At 44.2% G+C, this 23,880-nt stretch overlaps 1 protein-coding gene across 3 annotated transcripts in view; it reads right to left on the reverse strand.

The window, feature by feature from the left end:
- Positions 1 to 5,424: 5,424 nt before the first annotated feature.
- The window catches only part of CUNH2orf42 (chromosome unknown C2orf42 homolog), a 28,118-nt gene continuing 9,662 nt past the window's right edge, over positions 5,425 to 23,880 (reverse strand). For 2 of the 3 annotated variants that reach the window (XM_051175013.1, XM_051175012.1), the window contains exons 5-9: positions 20,716 to 20,820; positions 17,978 to 18,085; positions 14,184 to 14,284; positions 9,843 to 10,005; positions 5,425 to 6,057 (exon numbers count right to left, since the gene is read on the reverse strand). In XM_051175013.1, the coding sequence (XP_051030970.1) occupies positions 5,849 to 6,057; positions 9,843 to 10,005; positions 14,184 to 14,284; positions 17,978 to 18,085; positions 20,716 to 20,820 (686 nt within the window). In that variant the 3' untranslated portion in view covers positions 5,425 to 5,848. The remainder of the gene's footprint in view (positions 6,058 to 9,842; positions 10,006 to 14,183; positions 14,285 to 17,977; positions 18,086 to 20,715; positions 20,821 to 23,880) is intronic. The other variant, XM_051175014.1, reaches the window with a different exon arrangement.

Here is a 23,880-nt window from a genome sequence, read left to right on the forward strand (position 1 = left end):
GCTATGGCGGTAGCTGAGTGTGAGGCATGTACAGAACATGCACAAGGCCCCAGGTTCATTGTCTAGCATTGCAGAGAGAGGCAGAAGTTCCCTGCTGGCTAGAATGTCCCTATTTCAAAGGAACAGTGTTATAAGCATTGATGGATTTTCTTTAAACTAGTCTTGAGCTAATCACACTGTTGATGTCCTGGCACTTCTGATCCTTCTGGTTCTATCTTTTCAGCATGGGGTTCCCAGGTGTATGCCGCTGGGCACAGTTTATGGGGCACTAAGAGTCCAACCCTGGGCTTTGTGATGCTAAGCAAATACTCTTACCAACTGAGCTACATCCTTCGTCCTCTACCTTGTTGCCTAGGCTGACCTCAAACTCAGCAGTCCTGTCCCAGCCTCCAGAGCACTGAGATCATTCAAGAGCTGTCATACCCAGCTTACTTTGAAACCATGGTGGCTGAGAAGTGGGTAATCAAACATATCTCAGATCACAGCTACCTGGACAAGAGACTGAGGGCTTCCCCCATGCTGCCTTTTGTGTCCTGACCACCAATAAAGCCCACACCCTGCTTTAAAAACAACAGAGAAGGAACTGGCTCTATACTTCCTCCTGCTCCTGACATTATTTGGCTTTCTCAGTAGCACTGTCATTGTCTGACACACTGCATCTCATCCTCATATTCAATCTTCACAAGGACGAAACATTTTGGGAACTGAGCTTTCTAACCAAAGCACAGCCCAATGCTTGACAGTAACGGGTACACAAATGGCTCAAGGAGGACCATGTTTCCTCTCACCCTGGATGGAACTAGCACTTCCCTCTGCTGCTACAGCTACAGCCATGTTTTTCCATGCAATTAGCAGCTGAGAGCTCAGATGAACACAGGTCTGTATCAGATCCAGTGGCAGCTTTCCCAGTGTGGCGATAACAGTTCCTTTCCACCTCCAGATACCATGTCCATCTGCAACTTCTTCCCCAGCCAGCTTCCCTCCCTGACCCAGAGGAGCCAGCCTGTGCCTTCATCTAGAATTTCCTACTCTGCCCTGTACTGATATTACTTTCCTTAAAGTGTGTGCAAGAGGTGGACAGTGGACACTGAGAGGCTTCTCACTTCTCTCTGCCCTTCCCCATAGCTCCCCAGCCAGTGATTTGAAGGACCCAGATGCCCTGATCCTTTCTTGCTGGTTCAAGGTAACAAAGTACCTATTTAGCAAGTTCACAGAAATGAGGGTGTGTAAACTAAACACTGGCTGCTGCTGACATACTGAGGACAGTGGACTGGAGCTCCTTTCTTGCCACAGGAGCCACCAGGCCAAGGAAATGGTTTCATTCAAGTCCCTGTGGTAGAGACCTGGTTAGGTAATGTCAGCACTCACTGCTGTTGTTCTTAGGAAAACCCCTTTTAGTTCTTCGTGGTTCCTTTATATTTTAGTATTTGAAAAAAATATTTTATGTGTTTTGCTTGCATTTATATCTGTACACCACATGTGTGCCTAGTGCCTACGAAGGTCAGGAGAGGGAGTCAGACTCCTGGAATTGAAGATGCACATGGTTGGGAGTCATCATATGGATTCTGGGGATCAAATACAAGTCCTGTGCAAGAGCAGCCCAGCCAATGTTGTTAATTGCCCAGTCATCTCTCCAGTCCTTTTTATTTTTTTTGAAGCAGGGTTACCTATAGCACAGGCTAGCCTGGAAATGACTTAATAGCTAGAGCAAATCTTGAAGAGACTGATCTTCCTGCTTCTACCTCCTGAATGTTGGGATTGAGCCCAAGGCTTTGTGCTTGTTGGACAAGCATTCCACCAGCTGAGCTACATCCCTAGCTCTCTAAGAGTTTCTGACACAAATGAATAGAATCAGGTATATACTGCTGCTCAAACTCTCGACAGTCTGTAGCTGAGGACCTGTGCCTGTATGTCTCATGAAGGCCAATTCAGGGTAGGAATTGTTGCTTTCCCAGCAAAGGCAGAAGGAAAGGTCTATTTCCATCTACACAGGTTCTATCAACCAGGCTCAGAAATCCTCTGGACATGACAGAGCCTCTGTTTATAAAGCTTGGGATCACTACAAAGGACCACTGCAAAACACAGACCCCTTCACTGTCTGCCTTATTTTCTGCCCCACACTTCCACCAAGTTCTCCAAGCTACCCAGGGCTGGCTTGTCCCTAAGGGACAGACTTTTCTCTTACCGATACCTTGGCACTGTCATAGAAGGTGGGCACTCTGGGAAGGCAGGAAGGTTGTCTCAAGGCCACTTGTGTGTGCTGTGCCCCCAGGGACAAGGAATTGGGCTGGTGTTAGGGTAAACTCTGGTACCCACTTTAGTTCTGAGCAGGTCCCACCTGGAGGACTTGGAACTTAAAGTAATGGGAGAAGGTTCTGCTAACAGCCATGGATGGCACAGGAACACAAAGCCTTCCTTCGTTTGGTTAAGGTTGGGGAATGACAGACTACCAAGTCTGTGGGGGTAACGGTGCCCATGGCCCTGCTCAAGGCCTTGGTTCTTGAGGTGGTTCTCCTGTTAAAGGAGGCCAGAAGTGGCTGTGCTGTGGTGTCTTAAAATCCACTGCAGGAAAGGGCCACTGACCCACCTCGGAGGCCTCAGGACTGAGCCTGTGGAGTAAGAGGGGGGAACACGACCTCTTTCTCTCCCACTCTCTTCGCAGACCCTCCATTTCCACCCGCCCCTTCCCCTTCAACACTCTCCTCTAAGCCTTTTAACCTCTCCCCCAACTCTTCTGCCCTCCCCCTTGCCTCCACGCTTCCTTCCCCCACTCTCCCCAATCCCTACTTTCTCTTTCTCCCTCTGCCCGTCACGAGCCTCTCTCCTCACCCCCATTTGCCTCCTCTCTTACCCCTTCCATACGCTCCCCCTTCCCACAGTCCTTTCCACTCCCTCATGCCCGCCTTCCTTACCCATCCCCCCAACTCTCCTCCCCCCAGTTCCGAGATCACGGGCGCCACGTCCCCAGCCCCGCCCGCACGAGCTTCGCGGGGAACCCCGGTGACGTCAGCACCCGCAGCTCCCTCCTTCCCGCGCTCTCCAGAAAAGACGCGAAGGTGGTGACGTGTACGGAGCGCCAGCGCGCCTGCGTACAAGGAAGCGCGTGATCAACTTGCGGCGCCGCCTGGTGGGAGGACAGCGGCGGTGTGGCTGGAGGCGACGCGTGTCGGCAGCGCCGTGACGTCATCTCGCGGGGCCGTAGAACCGCGTGCTGCGTCGGCCTTCCCTGTGCCAGTGTGGCGGAAGTGGGGCTTCATGTCCTGATTCACTTCGTCTCCTGAACCAGCTTGGTCGCATCGTTCTGCGAGTTATGGGAAGTTTGAGGACCAGGAAACATGAAGACAGGACTGTGTAGTCATGCTCAGCCTTTGGAGCAGGAAGCTCAGAGTTCATTTTTCATGAACTAGTCTATTTGTAGAGTTGTTAATAGGAGCACAGACCAGGCTGCAGCCATAGCTGTTTGACCCCAACCTCCAAGTCGGAGCAGGGAAGGCAGGAGCAAAGTCTCACATCCACCCCCGGCAGGCACTGACCTTGTCTTTTGAAGTGTAGTCTTCCGCATAGCACTTAATGCAATGTCTGGGTGCCGCCTAGAAATGCGGGTCTTGGATCCTTTCCCTGGAGCTTGGAATCCAGATATACTCTTGCTTTTTAAGGCTGGGTCTCACCTCAGCTGGCCTGGTACCATATAGACTAAGCTGTCCTCAAATGTGTGCACCATTATGACTGGTCAGAATAAGCATTTCAGCTAAGATCCCTAAGTGAGTCCTATAAATACTGATGTTTGATAGGCTACTGTATAGCAAGTTTTACTGTGAAGGTATAATACTAGAGCCAAGGCCTGCCTGCCCCAAGCTGAGCTTAAATGGTGACAGCCTAACAAACCTGGCCTCAGGTTTCCCAAAGTCTTGGCCACACCCAACAGTCACAAGATGAATTGTCCAGCCTTATCTCCATATAAACAGTGTCTTTTTTTTTTTCTAAGCAGGATGGAGCTGCGTTTCTGTCATTTATATTTGGAAGAGAGCTATCAGATCTACTTTTGCTATCAAGGGGCTGGATTCAGCAGTTAAGAATACTGGCTACTCTTTAGAGGATCAGGGTTTTCAGAACTATCCCTAATTTCAATTGCAGGTGTTTCAACCACCTCTTGATTACCCAGGGCACTAGGCACCCAACTGATGCTCAAACACACATGTTGGCAAAATATGAGAGAGAGAGAGAAAAAAAACTTCATCACCAATGACATTTCCAGTAGAAAGTATACACAGAAGTAAACTGGGGCTGGAGAGATGGTTCAGCGGTTAAGAGCACTGCTGCTCTCCCAAAAGTCCTGAAATTCCTAGCAACCATACAGTGGCTCACACCCATCTGCACTGAGATCTGGTGCCCTCTTCTGGCCTGCAGGTATACATGCAGACAGAACACTACATAATAAATCTTTGCCAGGTTGGTGGCGCATGCCTTTAATCCTAGCATTTGGGAGGCAGAGGCACAGGCAGAGGCAGTCGGATCTTGTGAGTTCGAGCCCAGCCTGGCCTACAGAGCTAGTTCCAGGACAGCAATTTTGAGAAACCTTGTCTTGAAAAAAAACAAAAAAAACAAACAAACAAACAAAAAAAAACAAAAAGCATTAAAACTACACATAATTTTAGTAGTGCCAGATCTGTAGCTTCAGTGAGGCTGTTTAACTTGGCAGGAAGGAGTAATGCCTACACTCCAGAGAAAAGTGAAGACTCAAAGAGAGTGACTGGAGTATCAGAAAAATAAACATAAGTCATGGCAGGTGAGTAGGAAACGTTCCCTCCTCCTCTCCTAGAAAGGAAATCCCCACTTCTACCATCTGCAAGTTTTGAATTTTTATTAGATGCTCTTTTTTGTTTGTATTTTTGAGACTGCGTTTCTCTCTAGCCTGTCCTGGAACTCACTCTGTACACCAGGCTGGCCTCCAATTCACAGAGCTGTGTCTGTCTCTGTCTCCTGAGTGCTGGGATTAAGAGTGTTTGTCACTACAACCCAATTCTTTTTTGTTTTTTTCAAACAAGTTCTCACTATAGCTCTGTCTGAATTGGGACTCATGATGTAGACCAGGCTGGCCTCAAAGTCACAGAGATTGGCCTACCTCTGTCTCCTGAATGTTGTTGTTTGTTGAGACAGGGTTTCTCTGTGTAGCTTTGTGGCTGTCCTTGAACTAGCTCTTGTATTCAAGCTGGTCTCGAATTTACTGAGATCCTCCTGCCTCTGCCTCCTAAGTGCTGGGATTAAAGGCATGCACCACCACCACCTGGCTGCTGCTCAAGATTTTGAAGGGGAACAAAAGTGAATTATGTGTTGCTAATCCCTTAGCACTAGACACTTTCCCTTGTTTGACTACAAAGTAAATACACCCAAAAGTTTCTAATTGTAAAGTCATGACAATGGTACCATTTGGAAAAACTAGTGACACTGCACTTTATTTGCTCTGTCAGGCTGATCCTTTGCATTCTGCTCTTCCCAGGGTATCATTAACTTTTTTCACACTGTTGGCTAAGGTCCAGTGCTGCTGACTTTTTAAGAGAGTTACAGAAAAATGAGCTGCAGGTGAATCCAAGAGAACACCAATGACTCACACTGTTGTTTAAAACTCTGGTCAGAAAATAAGTGCCCAGTTTATAATGAAGACTGTACACAGCAGTGCCAACAAGTTATGCACAGGAGTTTCTTCTACAGAACCTACATGGATGCTCAGCAGCTGCATCTTACCTAAGTGCAGTTCATTAGCAGGGACCATATTAAGTGCTACTAGGATTTACAGTGGTGAGGGGTGGGTGGGGATGTGCAAACTCCGCAAAATAACTCTTGATTTGCCTCAAGGGAAAGTGATAGTGGTCAGAGGGGCCAGCTCCAAAGGCTGGTCCAGGGATGGCCTTGGGTCTTGGTAGTCAGCCACATGTCCATTCCGGTGGTGACCATACTCAAACTTGATTCGAAGCTCACCAATTTTAGATTGAGGGAGGATGTCCGGGATCCACTCAATGATAAAGGGTGTTGGCTCCTTTTGATCTGGGGATGTGTTACCTACAGAGGAGAAAAAAGGAAGCTAATTAGTATGGTCCACTTGACTTTCATAAAGACTATTCATTTGTTTTTGAAACAGAGTCTTAGTGGAGCCCAGAAGTCTTCATACTCACTCTGTAGTATACAATAATTCTTAGGTCTACACTGGCTCACTGTATAATATATAATAACTCTTAGGTCTAGAGTAGCGAGATGGTTCAGTGTAAAAGCACTTGGGTCACAGGCCTAGCAACCTGAGTTCAATCCCCTGGACCTACATAAAGTTGGATGTAAAGAATCAGCTCAACAAAGCTGTCCACTGTCATTCGTGTACACAGACACTATTACAAGAAAATTAAGAATATTTAGGTTTTATTGGTGTTGGAGGCTAGACTGAGAGTGGGATATGAAATGAAATGACTTCCTTTTGTCAGATAAAGATGGAGAGTTTAGCTGGGCACTGCACTGCCAGTAACCCCAGCTCTTGGGAGGCTGAGGCATGTGGATTGCAGTTCAAGTCCACTCTGCAGAAGGCAAACAAAACAGGAAGACTTTCAGGAGAAAAAGTAAAAAGTTTTAAAAAAATAGGGGCAGGAGAGATGATTCTGTGATTAGCAGGGCTTGCTGAGTTTGCGTAGGACCTGTTTCCAAGTAGTCACATTGGTTGGTTCTCAATCATAACTCCAGCACCAAGGGAACTTCTGATGGCAACTGGACACGTAAACAAAGCTTTAAACATATGTAAATGTAAAAAGAGAAAGACAAAGACTCTAGCAGTAATGCATACAGGTATACTTTTTCTCTCAGCATTTGGCCCCCATAAGCTAACAACATTCGATGAACTTCACTATTCATTTTAACAATGGTCAGGAAAGAGCTATACCCATGAGGAATCTGACGCTTGTGACACGGGGTTGCAGGGCTCTATGCCTCAGGTACTGTCTGCGATGACTTCACTTAAATGTCAGTTAAGTACAAATGCTGAAAGTGTGCCAGGAAGACTGGCATCTGGGGGTTAGTATAAGACAGGTGGAGGGTGCCCTGAGGGACTCTTTTATCAACACTCTTATCCACAAATGGTGGCTGTGTGTGAAGGCAGGAAGAAACCCTATCCTTCTGATTTGTGCCCAGGTGGAACTTGTGCCAACCAGAGAATAAGCAGCCCCAATCTCTGCCCTTTTAAAGTCACCCACACACACCTGTACCCACCCAGGTACTGACAGGAAAAGCATGACTAAAGCTGACTAGCAATGGCAGAACATTCAGGAAGGTGCAGTCTACATTAGGAAAGCAATATGGATGCCGTAAAAATAAGAACCTAGAAACCCACATGCTGGGAGTTTGAGTTTTGTAACACTCTTTTTTTGTTTTTGTTTCTGTTTTGTGTTTTTTCTTTTTTTTTGGAGACAAGGTTTCTCTGTCCTGGAACTTTTGCTCTGTGCCAGGCTGGCCTCAAACTCAGAGATCCTCTTGCCACTGCCTCCTGAGTGCTGGGATTAAAAGTGTGTGGGACCACTGCCCCCAAAGTTCTAGTGCAGATATATTTTATTCTATTCAGATTCAAATAAGAAACTGGACTGGCTGGGTGATTCGAGGGCCATCGAGATAGCTCACAGAGTAAAGATGCTTGCCAACAAGCCTGATAACCTGAGTTCAAGTACTGGCACCCTCATGATGGAAGGAGAGAACCAACTCCCACAGTTTGTCCTCTGACCTCTCTCTCTATGTGAAATGCACACTCCTCTCCCCAAATAAGTAAATAAACATGTGGCACACAGATAGCACCCACCCCCCCCCCAGAGATAAAAAAGAAATTAAAAATCCCACTGCTGGCTTTATTACATAAAATAGTGACAGCAGAGCCAGACTGAGTAGAGAAACCAGCAAGAGAAGGCCAAGTTCAAAGACAGAATTAAATCTGCATCGGTTCACCACATGGTCTAAACTGCCACTATGCCAAAGACTGTAGTACTGCATAAGTGTGTACAGAAACCAATGGCATTTCCCACCAGTAACAAAAACACAAGAAATTATGTTTTATTTTTGAGACAGGGTCTGTGTAACCTTGGCCAGTCTGGAACTCACAGATCTGCCTGCTTCTGCCACCTGAATGCCAGGATTAAAAGCAAGCACCATCACACTTTAGTCAAAGTTTCTTTCTTTTTTGGGAGGGTGGGGCAGTGGGTGGTTTTGAGACAGGATTTCTCTGTGTAGCCCTGGTTGGCCTTGAACTCACAGAGATCCATCTGCCTCTGCCTCTGAGTTCTGGGATCAAAGGCATGCGCCATCACTGCATGGAGTAAAAGTTTCTTATATTAAATATTGGACATCAACCAATAGCCATCTGGAAGAAAACAGAAGATGGTCGGAGTATCAATAACATAGACAAGAATAAAATCCAGAGGATTAAGAATTGACATGTGACAAAACATATAAGCTATAGACTGCCTTTGAAAAATGTCACATTGTGGGATAAGAGAGAAAGCTCAGTAGTTAGAGAGTGCTGCTCTTCCAGAAGACCCGCACTTAGTTCTCAGCACTCATCAGGGGTGGATCACAATCATCTATAACTCCAGCTCTTCTGGTACTCACAGGCACCCACACACATGGCAAACACTTATATATACATAAAACATTTTTTTGGAAGGGTCATCAAGATGACTCAGCAGGTAAAGGTACTTCCATTAAGCCAGATGATTTGAGTTCCTGGAACCTACTGGACTGAACTGATTCCTCCAGACTCCACAAACATTTGCACAAATATACATAAAGAAAAAATTGAAAGCTAATAGAGTGTATATTTGGAAAGTGCAGTAAGATCATGAGGAAAAGCAGCTATGGTATGAGTCAATGTTTCAGAAACTTCCAATGTAAAGAACAGTCTAGCCAGACATGGTATTACATACCTTTAATCTGAGCACTGGCAAGCAGAGGCAGGCAGGTCACTCTGAGTTCAAAGCCAGCCTGATCTATATTAGGTCTCAAACATGGAAAAAATGGCTGAGGTGCCTATTTAACACATCACATAGGACCTGGTTGCCAGGTTCTCCCAGCATCTCTCTGTTGCTTCCTATTACAGGGTATGGTTAGCATATCCATTCCCTACCCTAAACTTCTCCAGCTCAGGAACTAGGCTGCTCTTCCCTCAGTTGTCCTTCCCTATCTAATCCAGCCATTTTGGTTACCCAGCCCTTTCTCTTCCCTTTAATCTCCTGGCTACCCCCACATAGCCTAGCTCAGGGTCATGTTCACTCTGGACTGTCCATGCCTCAGGCTACACTTTCTCTTTTATCTATAATAAACCTCCACCATACCTAGGGGCAATCATGTCCTTCCTTTTTTCTTCTTTTTATTCAGTACACATGCCTAGTTTCAGAACAGCTAGGGTTACACAGTGAGATGGGGGGGGGGGCAGGGAGGGGAGGTTTACTGAAAATAACTTGCTGTGAGGAGGGAGGGCTGCAGGGGGTTCACTGCTTCTTTCATGATCTGTCCATGGTTCGAGTATTCCAGTTGCTGTTCAGAAAGCACCAGCTCAAAAGAGATGAAAGCCTTTTCTTAGGGACTCACAAAATGAGTGTGTGTATTTTTTGTTTTTGTTTTGTTTGGTTTTCTGAGACAGGGTTTCTCTGTATTGCTTTGGAGCCTGTCCTGGAACTAGCTCTGCAGACTAGGCTAGACTCCTGACTTCCGAGTGATAGGATTAAAGGCATGCATGTGCTTTGATTAAGGAGGAGATCCAGAGCTTCTGACAGCACTGAGAACAGGTGACCCTCAAGGGAGAGATGCTTCTGAAAGTCACTTACCAACTTTGAGAAAGGTTTTCAGCTCCAAAGGTCTCAGCACTGGCTGCTTCTCTATCCGCCCGTAGGTTTCTGCTATGCTCTCAACTTCCACTTTAGGGCATTTAAACAGCTCGTAAGTCCCATCCCGGTTCTGGATAAAGCTGCGTGTGATTTCCAGGGGCATCTGGACACAAAGACAGATAAGAAAGGGAGACATAGAAATCTTGACATATGTGCATCTTGGGTGCCACTAGGTCTCTTATGATTTTTTATCTTTTAAGAATATCCATATTATTATTTATGTAGGATATATGTATGAATGAAAGTGAGAACTGCTTGGTGGGTATGATTGAGAAGGGTTTTATTGTAGATATGAGGGAGAGAACAGCCAGAGATAGCTATAAGGGTCCAGACTGAATCAGGCTATGGAAAGAGGGAATGGGGAGTGAGAGAAGAAAAGGGGTGGGGGCACAAGAATACCAAAAAAGCACATACATGGTAATTAAGAGAACCAAAGCAGTGTGTATCTGAAATGGCTGAGTTATATAGGAAAGGGAAGCTGGGAGAAGGGGAGCCCAGTCCCTAGGATGGAGTTTAGCATTGGGGGCTAAGATGAGAAGTGCTGGGAGGAGCCATAGGTTAGACTTGCCCGGGGTTTGTTTGGGATCTGACAGTATGTATATATGCTTCTAATGTGTGTGGGTACCTGAAGAAGCCAGAAGGAAGACTATTGTATTGACTCTCTGGAGTTGGAATTACAGGTAGAGTTACAGGGCAGTTGTGAGTGGCCATGTGGGTGGTGAGGGCTGAACTTGGGTCCCCTGGAAGCACAAGCAGTGCTTTTAACCTCTGAGCCATCTCTCCAGCCCATGATACACTTTTTATTTTAAATACAGGAATATCAATAAACTTTCTTTTGTACATTCTTTTACGAATGTGTTGTACATATAAGTATGTTACAGATACATGTGCCTATATATGCACACATAGAGTGACCAAATGAAGATGAAGGTTCTACTCTATCACTCTGTACCTCAAGATGGTCTGTCACTGAACCTGGAGCTGGGCTGGAGGTCATTATGCCCCCGAAAACCTGTCTCCACCTCCCATAATGCTAGGATTACAGGCCTGTGTGACCATACCTACAGGCCTGTAACATGAGTGCTGAGGATATTTTTTTTTTTTTTTTTTTTTTTTTTTTTTTTTTCTGTATTGTTTTGGAGGTTGTCTGGGAACTTGCTCTGTAGACCAGGCTGGCCTCGAACTCACAGAGATCCATCTACCTCTGTCTCCCGAGTGCTGGGATTAAAGAAGGCATGTGCCACCAATGCCTAGCTAGTGTGCTGAGGATTTGAACTTGGGTCCTTTTACTTGCAGAGTTAGTGCTCTCATGTATTGAACCATCACACCCTCTTCTCTTTGGTATTTAAGTAAGTCCTGCCAACGCATCTATGTCTTTCCTTATATCAACTGTACTTTTTCTCATTTGAATCCCAGGCAAACCATATGTGGACTGAACCCATCATATCCACACTCAGTGACTGCTGGCACAGGCCCTCTATTCCACCACAGGCAGCATTCTGCTCCTAATACTCTGTGAGCTCCTGCAACTCATCTCACATCCTGGTACTTCACTGTCCTTGGGATTCAGCCACCCAACTAGAAAACGACCCTGACTTCTTTGGGAAGAAAACCACAGTAGCTATCAGTATATTGTGGTTGGAGAATGGGACAAACAGCAAAGGTCACTCAGGGACAGGTGCCCAGGCAGCAGGGTTCTTGCCCCTCAGGTGGCCTCAGGGTTTTTGGTACCTCCCTAATGCCACTGCCAAATGTCTTCAGTGTTACTCTAGGGCCCACACATAAACTATGCAACTATTAAAACATTACTTCTGAACACGATGATGCTTTGTTGTTAGTCTAATTCTTCTGTGTTTGCTTTTTGAGACAGGCTCACTATGTAGCCCTAGAACTATCCATTTCTGCCTTTGCCTCCCAAGTATTGGAATTGTAAGTATGAGCTACTAAGCCTGGCTAAATTAACCTTCATCTTTCAGAGTCACACTACTTTGAAGTTTTTGAAATATTCTACTTCTATTGAAAGGGAAAAATCTGTCAAAATTTCAGATCTGCTTTAACAAACTATTTTAAAAAGTACAGTAGGGGCTGTTAGATGGCTGAATTGGTAATGGTGTCTTGCAAGGCTGACTACCCAAATTCAAGCCTTAGAACCCACGAGAAGGAGGGGACTGACTCCTACAAACTGTCTACCTCCATGTATATACACTCTAACAAAGAGATCAGCACATACATGTAGTATACAATATTCAGTGTGTCCCTGGTGAAAGAGGATAATAGAGGTCAAATTACAGTTTGGGGAGAAGAACTTAATTACACTGCACACAGTGACTTCACAAATAGAATGTCACTTAAGATTATTGATATCTGTTCCAGTGCCAACCAGTGAAGTCTAGGGTCTTCATAGCTATCAGGATATCATGTGAATTAATTCATAAGGAAAATCCTGCCCTCTCTCTCTTTCTTTTTTGAGACAGGGTGGTCTCTGACTCCTGCTCTTGCGTACTTGGATTAAAGGCATGCATCACCAAATCCTGCTTTCTAACCCCAAAGCTGGTAGTGTCCTTTTTCATATGGTCTTATATAGCTGAGGCTGGTCTCTAACTTGATATGCAGCTGAGGATGGCTTTGGACTTTTTATTCTCCTGCCTCTGTCTTAATGGTGATGGAGATCATACCGAAGGTCATTAAACTCAGTTTCTTTCTTTCAAAGATTTTATTTATTTATTTATTTATTACATCTACAGTGTCCTGCCTGTATGTGCACCTGTACACCAGAAGTGGGCACAAGATCTCACCATAGATGGTTGTGAGCCATCATGTGGTTGCTGGGAATTGAATTCAGTTCCCTTGGAAGAGCAGCCAGTGCTCTTAACCTCTGAGCCATCCCCTTTATGTTACTTTCTAAAGCATGAATACCGACCAAATTAGACTCAGAACTATACAGACGAAGTCTACATAATCCCTTAACATGAAAAAAAGGAACTTTAAGAGCTGGAAAATGCTCAGTTAGTGAAGTGCTTGGCATGCAAGCAGGAGGACCTGAGTTTCGATTGTCTCTAGAAAGTCAGGTGTGGTAGGACTTGTTTGTAATTTCAGTGCTGGAAACACAGAGACACATGGAACCCAGGAGTTCACAGGCCAGCCAGCTTAACCTACTTGGTGAACTCAAAGCCAAAGACACTTAATTCAAACACAGGTGGGGCAGGAGAGACAGGTGGGCCCTGGGGCTTGCTGAGCTGACTGAACTGGTTGAGCTTCAGGGAAATGAAAGACATTTCTTGCCAGGTGGTAGTGGCCCACAACTTTAATCCAGCACAGGGAAGCCATTATCTTGAAAAACCAATTAAAAGAGGGTGTACTTTGCTGAGGTGACCTCTCTGGGCAAGGACTGGCACCGACCCTGTCTACGCTGTGAGTGCAACAAGACACTGACCCCTGGCGGGCATGCCGAGCACCATGGCCAACCTTACTGCCACAAGCCTTGCTATGGAATTCTCTTTGGACCCAAGGGAGTGAACACCAGTGCTGTGGGCAGTTACATCTATGACAAGGACCCTGAAGGCACAGTTCACCCTTAGGCCTCAGACGCTGTTCTCAGGGTCCCCTACCTGACCCCGAGGGAAAATGACCTGCTGCCTAGCTCTGCCTCAGTGTGTCCTGCCTGCAAACCCCATGGCCTGAGTGGTTGAGGAGGAAGCCTGCCGGGTAGTGTCCAGAACAGCCCAGAATTCCAACTGTTTCTTCATCGCCTCGGCATGTCCTGTGTTACCCACTGCCCCCTTTGCGTCCGTGTACCTCCATAGCCTCGTGTGTCCCGGGCCGCCATGTCCCCGGTAGCTCTCCGAGGTGGCTGTCCTGTGGTCTCCCTGTTGCCCACGCCTCCCACCAGTATTATTTATGCTCTGTTTGCCTGTGATGGCCATGAGCTCACAGCATTCCCAGGCAGCGCCCCTGCACGGAATCCTTTGCTGGTTCCCACAGTACTCCCTACCTGCACCTCACGTGGTTCACAGCTACAGAGGCTTGCTGTCAATAAATGGTTTGAGGATAAAAAAAAAAGAAAGAAAGAAAAAAAAAAACCAATTAAAAACAAAGAAAGAAAAATAAAGACACCTAATGTTCCAGGACAGCCAGAGCTACACAAGAAACCCTGTTTTGGGTGTGGGGGAAGACACCTAACATGGACCTTTAGCCTCCACATCCACAAATGTGCATGTGTGGACACACACACACGCACACGCACGCATGCACACAGACATGTGTCCTGAGGAAAACTCTTACCTCTGGGGTGTCTAAGATTTGTTTAACTTGCAGAATATTAGTGATATGCCAGGTGTACTTGGAGAAGGTCCCCAGGGGCAGGGCATCTTTGCGAACAAATGCTGAAGTGAAAAAGGAAGGGACAAACTTCAATACCATACAGCAACATCTTCTCGGTGTACTTACTGTTCAGCATCTCTCTCACTACAGTGAGCTATCTCCTCACAGATCGGAAGTTAAGTTCTACTTGTTCTGCAAGTGTGTAACAGTCTGGCAGACACTGACCAACCACTGATAAGAACCTCTACCACAGAAAAGTAGGCTTCTTCAACATGCTCACATTTAGACCTTAGAAATTTGTTTACATGTTTCTTTTCTGTAGTGTTAGGATGAACCCAGGCTGCTGCACTATTTACTGTTCCTATATTTAGTATGTGCATGAACTCCATTCTGAAAACCTTATATAAGATATAATGGGTCAAATCACAGTCCTTGAAAGAATTACACAGGACCCACCACCTGCATGTGGGATTAAAGCAGCTCCACCAGAGGGTCGGTAGCACAGCTGAGGGACTAACATGATTGGATGTGAGGCCTCTAGTTTGAGGACATCAAAATCAGACAGATAAGCTATAAAGATGAAGGTCTCAACATATCATGAATTCAGTTTGCACTCTTCAAAATGGACTTTACTAAATAACAACTTGCTTTCTAGTTGTAATCACTTTTGGCTATTGGCCACCTGGTGGTTCTCTCTCCCTCAGGTTTACCTTTATTTCTAAAAAGTTACTCTAAAAATAATTTTTTTTTTGTTTTTGTTTTGTTTTTCAAGATAGGGTTTCTCTATGGCTTTGGAGGCTGTCCTGGAACTCACTCTGTAGACCAGGCTGGCCTCAAACTCACAGAGATCCACCTGCCTCTGCCTCCCAGTGCTGAGATAAAAGACATGCATCATCATTGTTCTACCCCAAATCTCCCTTTCTTCAGTTACCTCCTGTCATGGTATCACCACAGCGAGTAACTAATACTAAGAATCAGGGCTGATGCTGGGCAGTGGTGGCACATGCCTTTAATCCCAGTACACTGGGGAGGCAGAGGCAGGTGGATCTCTGTGAGTTTGAGGCCAGGCTAGTCTACAGAGGGAGTTCAGGATAGGCTCCAAAGCAATAAAGAGAAACCCTGTTTGGAAAGAAAAAAAAAAAAAAAATCAGTGGGGCTGCTGATCTGATAAATCTGACTATGTATGTGGTTCATGGACCTCTAGAATTGGTTTATTGGAGGAATATGGAAGTTTGGCTCTAGTGAGGAGTGTGGCAGATGAGAGTGCCAAGATAGGCCTGGCTCATGTGCTTTCTGAGAGGGATGAGGACTCTGTCAGTAACTAGGTCAGTTAGGCATCCATGATATATTCAAGCAAAGAAACTGCCTACATTTGCCTGTTTCCTGAGAGCTTGGGTGAGGCTGGATTAAAAAAGAATGGACTATGGGCTGGAGAAATGGTCAGTGGTTAACAGCACTAGCTGTTCTTCCAGAGATCCTGAGTTCAATTCCCAGCAATCACATGGTGGCTCACAACCATCTGTAATGAGATCTGGTGCCTTCTTCTGGCCTGCAGGCCACATGCAGACAGAACACTATATACATAATAAATAAGTCTTAGAAAAAAAAAAAACAAGCACATGCGTGTACACATACACAGATAATAAAAGATTTAAAAAAAAAGGAATGGACTACTAGTTATCTCAAGACAGGAGGGCATTCAGAATATATATCAGAAGCAGAGTATGTATGAAAAAATGTGCATTTGTTAAGGAAAAAGAGCATGAGCAAGTTTAATATTAGAGACAATGCAGGACTGAAAGCAGCTGTAACTTAGGTTAGATACATTAAAAAAAAAAAAAAAACATGGCAGTCTGCATTGGGACAACAGGAAACCCTCCATCTTGTGAAAGTGCAAATTCACTACAAAGAATAGTCTAAATTGAGGACACAATGGAAAGGCTTCCCTCTTGAAACAACTGCCTAAGAAGTGTTCCTCCAGACTCAGCACACAATAGTCACTGCAATTGTGGTTGAAGGAGGCCAGGCCCATCCTAAATCGGCAGCATTGCCCTCAAGATACTGGTTTTGCAGGTATTAAAGATGAAAGATGGAAGAAGTCATGGAGTCTTGTGCCATGGATCCAGAGAGCCACTGAAAGCAAAGTTAAAATGGTTGGTGTTCCTGAGAGTCTACTGAGTAAAGGTGTGAAGGTAAAGCCCAAGTTGCAATGGAGAACCCAGGATGTTGAAGATAGCAAGATCATGGAACATTTGTGGCAGAAAGCTGCAGATATGGAGTGGAACTGGCTCAAGAGAGTGGCAATAGAGCTGGAGAGGTAGGGAGCCCCAGGCCCTCTGGAGATCCAGATATCCAACATCAAAGTGCAGGACTTGGTGTTGCCCTGATTCAATTGCTATGCTCAGATTTTTCCATTTTGGGGTGTGCCCCAAATGGTATGTCCTATTCCACAGGGATGCTTATTCTGTGCTATTGTATATTACATAGTTTCCATTTTACACGTGTTCACAATTAAGACTGACCAGTCTTAGATGAGACCCATTGGAAATATTAGAGCCTATGTGAAGAACTTAAGCTGTTGAACTGAATGTATTGTGAATTATGAGATGGCCATGTATCTATGGGAACTAGAGATGAATGTCAAGGTTTATAGTGATGTGCTCTGGTGTCAAATTTCCAACAGGTGGTCTGTTAATACTATCACCTTGATGGGATTTAAAATCACCTGGAAGCTGGGCAGTGGTGGCACACGCCTTTAATTCCAGCACTAGGGAGGCAGAGGCAGGTGGATCTCTGTGAGTTTGCGACCAGACTGGTCTATAAGAGCTAGTTCCAGGACAGCCTCTAAAACCACAGAGAAGCTCTGTCTCGAACACCCCCCCCCACCAAAAAAAAAAAAAAAAAAAAAAAAAATCAGCATGGAAACAAGCCTCTGAGTATGCTTTTCAGGAAATTACAGATTAACTGAGGTGGGAAGACCACATCTAAAGATGGATGGTACCATTCTATGGGTTAGAGTCCTAGACAGAATAAAAAGGAGAATATCAGCATGTTCATTTTTCCCTCTTTTTGGTGGATGCCATATGACCAGCTATCTTCTGCTGCCATGAATTCCTCATGGCAAACAAACCTTTGAGCCAAACAAACCTTTCTCACACTTTTTTTTTTTGTTTTTCGAGACAGGGTTTCTCTGTAGCTTTAGAACTTATCCTGGAACTCATAGAGATCTGCCTGCCTTTGCCTGGAGTCCTGGGATCAAAGGTGTGTGCCGCCACCACCCAGCAGAATTATTTTCTTCATGTACTACTGAAAATGTTTTCTCCAGACCAAAGTTTTTGGAAAGCTCCTCTCTGGACTTCTGTAACTTGACACAAATGTTTTCAAAGATGCTGGGAAGCAATCATGTCTGAGAGAGTAGAATCCTAGTTCCATTTGCATACTGATGACATATGTATGATTGTCCCTTTAGTTTTTGGCCACTGGGGCTTCAGATGTTTTGGGGAAACTGTTCCACACCTAGAAGTATCAAACAGTCTTTGCTAGTCATTTACAAATAAATTTCCATTCATTCTCACTAGGAAAAAAAAAAATCTGTTTTTGGAGAGTTGGCCACTGTTCTAAGAGCTAATTACCACAAAATTCATGCTCCAGTTATGTACCCAGACTTGCTAACCCTGAAAATCCCATGCAAATTTTTCTACACATAGGTATCTAAGGTCACAATTGCTACTGCTCTTTCCAGGGAGACTCCGCACCTGTGGTGGAATTGGGGAGTCGTTTTTTTGCACTTCCTATGGATATTCTCTGTTGCAAGGCATCAAAAAAGGACTGAGGAATGTGGAACACCAGGGGCTCTGGTTTGCCTGCAGAAAAAAGAAGGATGTCATTTTAAGAAACTTGGTTGTTTTCTTGATGTGCAAGGAGAGGGAAAAGGAAGGGAATGAATGGGGCAACAATCAAAAGTACCTGACAGGCTGGGGAGATAGTTCAGAGAATAAGGGCATTTGTCGCCAAGCCTGATAACATGAATTCAATTCATGAAACCCACATGGTAGAAACCAACTCCTGCAAGTTGTCTTCTGACTGACACGCATTGGCCATGACATGAATGTGCCCTTTTCCCCACCAAATAAGATGTAATAACACTAATACTACTAATATATCTGAGGTTTCTTTACTTAAAGGCAAAAGGCTGATGGGATTTCACAAGCCAAGGGCTGCATCAGCCTTGTCCTTCATTCCTTGCTCATAGCACACCTCCCCTCCACCGATGATGACCAGATTGCTAGCTGTTTAACTGCTAGGAGAGTCCACTTCTCCCATTGAAGGGCATATGAAATGAGAACGCTGGAGTAGAGGGAGAACTCTCTAATTGGCTTGTCCATTTGATTAACTCCTGGCCTCTACATCTAGGCACATGCCAGCTGCATTCATGTCTAAGCAAAGCAGGAGGCTGCTCTCACCCGCATGTTCAGGATCATGAACACTGAAGATAACAGGGTTTGAGTGCTGCAGGTCCAGTCAGTATCAGTATCAGTCTGTGACTCCAGGGCACATTAAATGTAGGAAAATATCCCAACCTCTTAAAGTAATTTGGATGAAGAAAAAGAGTTCTGTTGAGGGGTCATGAGCTCAGAGTTTTTCTTAATCCTAGCAGAAGGAAACATCAAGAGCTCTATGGATAAACGCAGAGCTATGGCTCATCTGAATTCATCAGAGAAAGACTTTTTTGTTTTGTATTGAGACAGGGTTTTTCTCTATAGCCCTGACTATCTTGGAATCTGTTTTGTAAACCAGACTGGCCTCAAGCTCTCAGAGATGCACGTGCCTATGCCTCTGCCTCCAGAGGGCTGGGAATAAAAGCATATGCAACCATGTCTGGCTAAGAAAGCCTTTTTTAGACATGGTCTTACTCTGTAGCACAGGCATAGTATGAATTTAACTCACTACGTAGATCAGGCTGACCTCAAATTCGTCGTGATCTTCCTTTCTATGTCCCATGAGTGCTAGAATTACAGGGTGTGCCACCATGCCTGGCTCTGAGAGAGACTCCAGTTGACTTGAAGAGTTGGTTCAAACAGTTAAGAGCACTTGTTGCTCTGGCAGGACCCAGGCTTGGTTCCTAGCAGCCACATGGTAGCTCACAATCATCCACAACTCCAGTTTAAGGGGGTCTGATTACCTTGTCTGACCTTCACAGACACTAGAGCATGCATGTATTGTACATACATACATACATGTGGGCAAACTACCCATTCAAATAAATCTCATTTTTTTCTAATGTTAAAAAGATATATTAAAATGAGTTAGGCATGGTGGGACACTATAACCCCAGCAGTTTTCGAGAATGTGGCAGGACTGTGAGTTTGTGACCACTCTGGGCTACATAGTTCTCAAACACATACCACAAAAACATAAAGAAGGGGGCTAGAACAACACTTGCTGCTCTCCCAGAGGACTGGAGCTTGGTCCTAACACCAATGTCAGGTGGCTCACAGCCATCTGTAACACCAGATCTAGGGGGCCTGACTTTCACTGTCTTCTGGCCTCTGTGGGCAACTGCACTAATGTGGAACACACACACACACACACACACACACACACACACACACACACACACACACACACCCCAACAGAACACAGATGCCCCAAACAAGTAAATAAAAATGAAGGATGAATTAGCATAGAACCCAAACCTAGTCCAGTTGACAATGAAGATGAACTGCTGTATCATCCACCTAGAATGTACTCACGGTAGTAGGCAAACACTAATGACTAGCTTTTGCTCTGACTTCATTGGGGTTCAGCATCACACACACGCTAATCCAGCCTGTGTGCCCCAGCCTTCTTTATCCTATGCACTTGATACAACTATGTTAGTTTTCACAGGTTTGATTTTCTTTGAGCCTTCCCTGCCCTGCTTTGACTTACAATCTAAAACTTTGGCATCTGCTCCAAAAGACTCAAAGACAAAGACAAAGACCCAGGCAGACCAGTTTTTATCTGATTTTTTTCCTTCTATCTTTACATTCATTTTGTTGTTTCTGTACTCTAATAATGATAATCATTTAATAACAATTCTTTAGTTCTTTCTACTTTGATGTCTACTTTCTTCTTTTGCATGGTTGTTGTTTTTGTACACATTTATTCATTTATGGGGTAAGGGAGGACATGTTGCCACAGTGCATATGTAGAGGTCAGAGGACAACTTGTCCTTGGTTCTCTTCTTCCTCATGGGTCCTGGGGATCCAACTCAGGTTGTCAGGCTTGGCAGCAAATGCCCTGATATTGAGCTATACGTGCTTCTACCCTTCTTTAAAACAAAACAGGTCTCACTATGTAACTCAGGGTAATACCCCCAGGCTCAGTACTGCTACATCCGGCCAGACTTTTACTTTCTCATGGTTTTGTGTTCTTGGACTGAAGGCTCCTACAAATCAGAACGGAACCGTTGCATATTACTGTGATGTTTTCTCCTTCCAGCAGTACTTACCATCAAACTGATAGTGCATGGTTTGATGGATACGCTCTGTGACACTGGCCAGCCAATCTTGGAAGGACAAGGTCACTTGTGCCTCATCTAAAAGCTGACCACAGACTAGAAAAAGGAAAAAAAAAATTAACTATTTTTTCATTAACTTTACTTTTGTTTCAAAATAAATAATTAGCTGAAGCTTGAAATAGTCAAGTAGTCTATACAGGGGGAAAAATATAAAAATTAAATACAGAGAAAAGAAACTATGTGAAATAGGTTCCGGAACTTTTTCTTTTTACTTATATAAAAAGTATATATTTTTATGATGTCCACTGTGATAACTGACTTCTTTTTTTTAAAGATTTATTTATTTATTTTATGTATATGAGTGCTCTATTGACTTTATGCCAGAAGAGGGCATCAGATCCCACTATAAAATGGTTGTGAGCCACCATGTGATTGCTGGGAATTGAACTCAGGACCTCTGGAAGATCAGCCAATGAGTGATCTTAACCTCTGAGCCATCTCTAGCCCCGAGACATCCCCCCCCCCAAGACAGGGTTTCTCTATGTAGCTTTGTAGACCAGGTGGGCCTGGGACTCACAGAGATCTACCTGCCTCTGCCTCCTGAGTGCTGGGATTAATAAAGGACTGTGCCACCAGTACCAGGTCACAGCCCTCAGACTTTTTAAAAAAAATATTTGTTTCTTATTTATGTGTATACAAGGGTATTTACATATATGTATATGCACCTTGTGCATGCAGTGCCCTCTGAGGCCAGCAAGGCCACTGGATTTCCTGAAGCTGGCGTTATAGGAGCTTGTGAGCTACTCAATATGAATTTTGGGAACTGAACTTGTAAAAGTACCAAGTGATTTTACCTGCTGAGTCATTTCTCCAGCCCCATAAAAAACAAAACAAAACAAAACAAAAAAAAACCTTAAAAAAATCCATTTATACTGGGCATGGTGGTATATCCCTGTAATCCTAGCACTTGTGAGATTGAGGCATACATGGGCTACATAGTAAGTTTGAGGCCAGCCTAGGTTACAAGAGACCCTGTTTCAAAAGAACAAAAATAACTCATTTGCAAAAATGAATGAAAGCCCTCAAGACTAACACATTTAAGACATTAACCAGGGTTGGAGAGATAGCTCAAAGGTTAAGAGCACTGAATAATACTCTTCCAGAGGTTCTGAGTTCAATTTCCAGCAACCCATATGGTGGCTCACAACCATCTGTAATGAGATCTGGTTCCCTTTTCTGGCTTGCATGCATACATGCAGGCAGAACATACTAAGTAAATAAAATCTTAAAAAAAGAAAAAGACATTAACCACAGGCTAGAAAGATGACTTAGCAGTTGAGAACACTTGCTGGCCCCAGCATCCACATCATGTGGCTCACAAACACTTGTAATTTCAGTTCCAAGGGATCCTGTACCCTCTTATAGAAATTACTCCCATTTCTGAGTCTGCATTTATGGATTTGCATTACACAAATTCTCTCATGGCAGCTTAAATTGTCTACAATCCCAGTTCCAAGAGGATCAGATATCCCTTCTGGCCTCTACAGGCATTAGGCATGCATTTTTTCCCCCCCGAGACAGGGTTTCTCTGCGTAGCTTTGCAGACCAGGACTGTCTCTGTCTCCCAAGTGCTGGGACTAAAGGTATTCACCACTGCTGCCCAGCAGGCATACATATATTACATAGACATACACACAGGCAAAAACACCTGTTCACATAAATAAAAATAGTAATAAAAATAAGAATAAAACAAAAAGTTGAGCACAGAACTTAGGTCATGCATTCCAGTTGCTATGGTATCTTCATACTTAACTTTAAATGTTTGTATTCAAAAGTGCAAAAGACTTATCATTAAATAAAAAGGAAATGGTAACATCTTGAAGCCTTGGAGAAAACAACTGAGAAATACAGTAACAAGGGATGGGAGCTAATGGGGTCAGAATAAAGAGCTGGGAGTATGTGGAGCCCAGTGTAAGTACACATGTGCCTAGCATGCCTGAGCCCCTGGTTCAGTCCTTTACATCACACACACATGAAGATATAACAGAGCTTTAAAAATTCTGTTTTCCATGGGTGGTGGTGGCATATGCTTTTAATCCCAGCACTTGAGAGGCAGAGGCAGGTGGATCTCAGTGAGTCCCAGAAATCCTGTCTTGAAAAACAAAAACACAACAAAACAAAAAACCAAACTAAAATTTTGTTTTCACAGATGGTGGTGGTACATCTCTTCAATCCCAGCATTTGGGAGGCATTAAATATCTGAGTTTGAGGTCAGCCTAATGTGGGATATTTGTACACTGTGTGAAGAAGTATTTGCTATCATTGGTATAATAAATAGCTATGCAGGAGGCATAGGTGAGACTTTCAGTCAGAGAGAGGACTCTGGAAAAAGAAAGGTAGAGTTGCCAGCTAGGCAGGAAGAGGAAACAGACAGTACAAGATGGAAGAGAGGTAATGCCACATGACAGAACGTAGATTAATATAAATGGGTTAATTTAAGTTATAAGAAGAAGGGCGGTGGTGGTTCAAGCCAGCACTTAGAAGGCAGAGGCACAGAGGTAGGTGTATCTCTGTGGGTTTGAGACCAGCCTGGTCTACAAGAGCTAGTTCCAGGACAGGCTCCAAAGCCACAGAGAAACCCTGTCTCGAAAAACCAAAAATAAATAAATAAATAAATAAATAAATAAATAAAATACATTTAAGTTATAAGAGTTAGTTGAGACAAGCTTAAAGGCCGAGCTTTCATAATTATTAAGAAGTTTCTATGTCATTATTTGTGAGCTGGCAGCCGACAAAAAAAGCTTGCTACAGCCTGGTTTACAGAGTGATTTCCAGGACAGCCAGAGCTACACAGAGCAACTCTGTCTTGAAAAACAAAACAAAATTGTTTTCAGTAGTTTTAAAGTTTTTTCTTTAAATGAATATATACAATTTTTTTGATATAACTTTATTCTTACAGTTGTAGGGAATACAAAGTTTCCCTGGGTGTGACAGTGTGCACCTATAACCCAAGTATTCAGGAAGATAAAGTAGTAAGATCTGTAGCTTGAAGGTACACTGGGCTACATAGTGAGACCCAGTCTCAAAACTTAAAACATCAAAACCTCAAGAGCTTGTATCTCCTTCACCTAGATTCCCCAGAGTAACATTTTTAAA

This window comes from Phodopus roborovskii, unplaced genomic scaffold (assembly GCF_943737965.1).
Source record: "Phodopus roborovskii unplaced genomic scaffold, PHOROB, whole genome shotgun sequence".
NCBI lineage: Eukaryota > Metazoa > Chordata > Mammalia > Rodentia > Cricetidae > Phodopus > Phodopus roborovskii.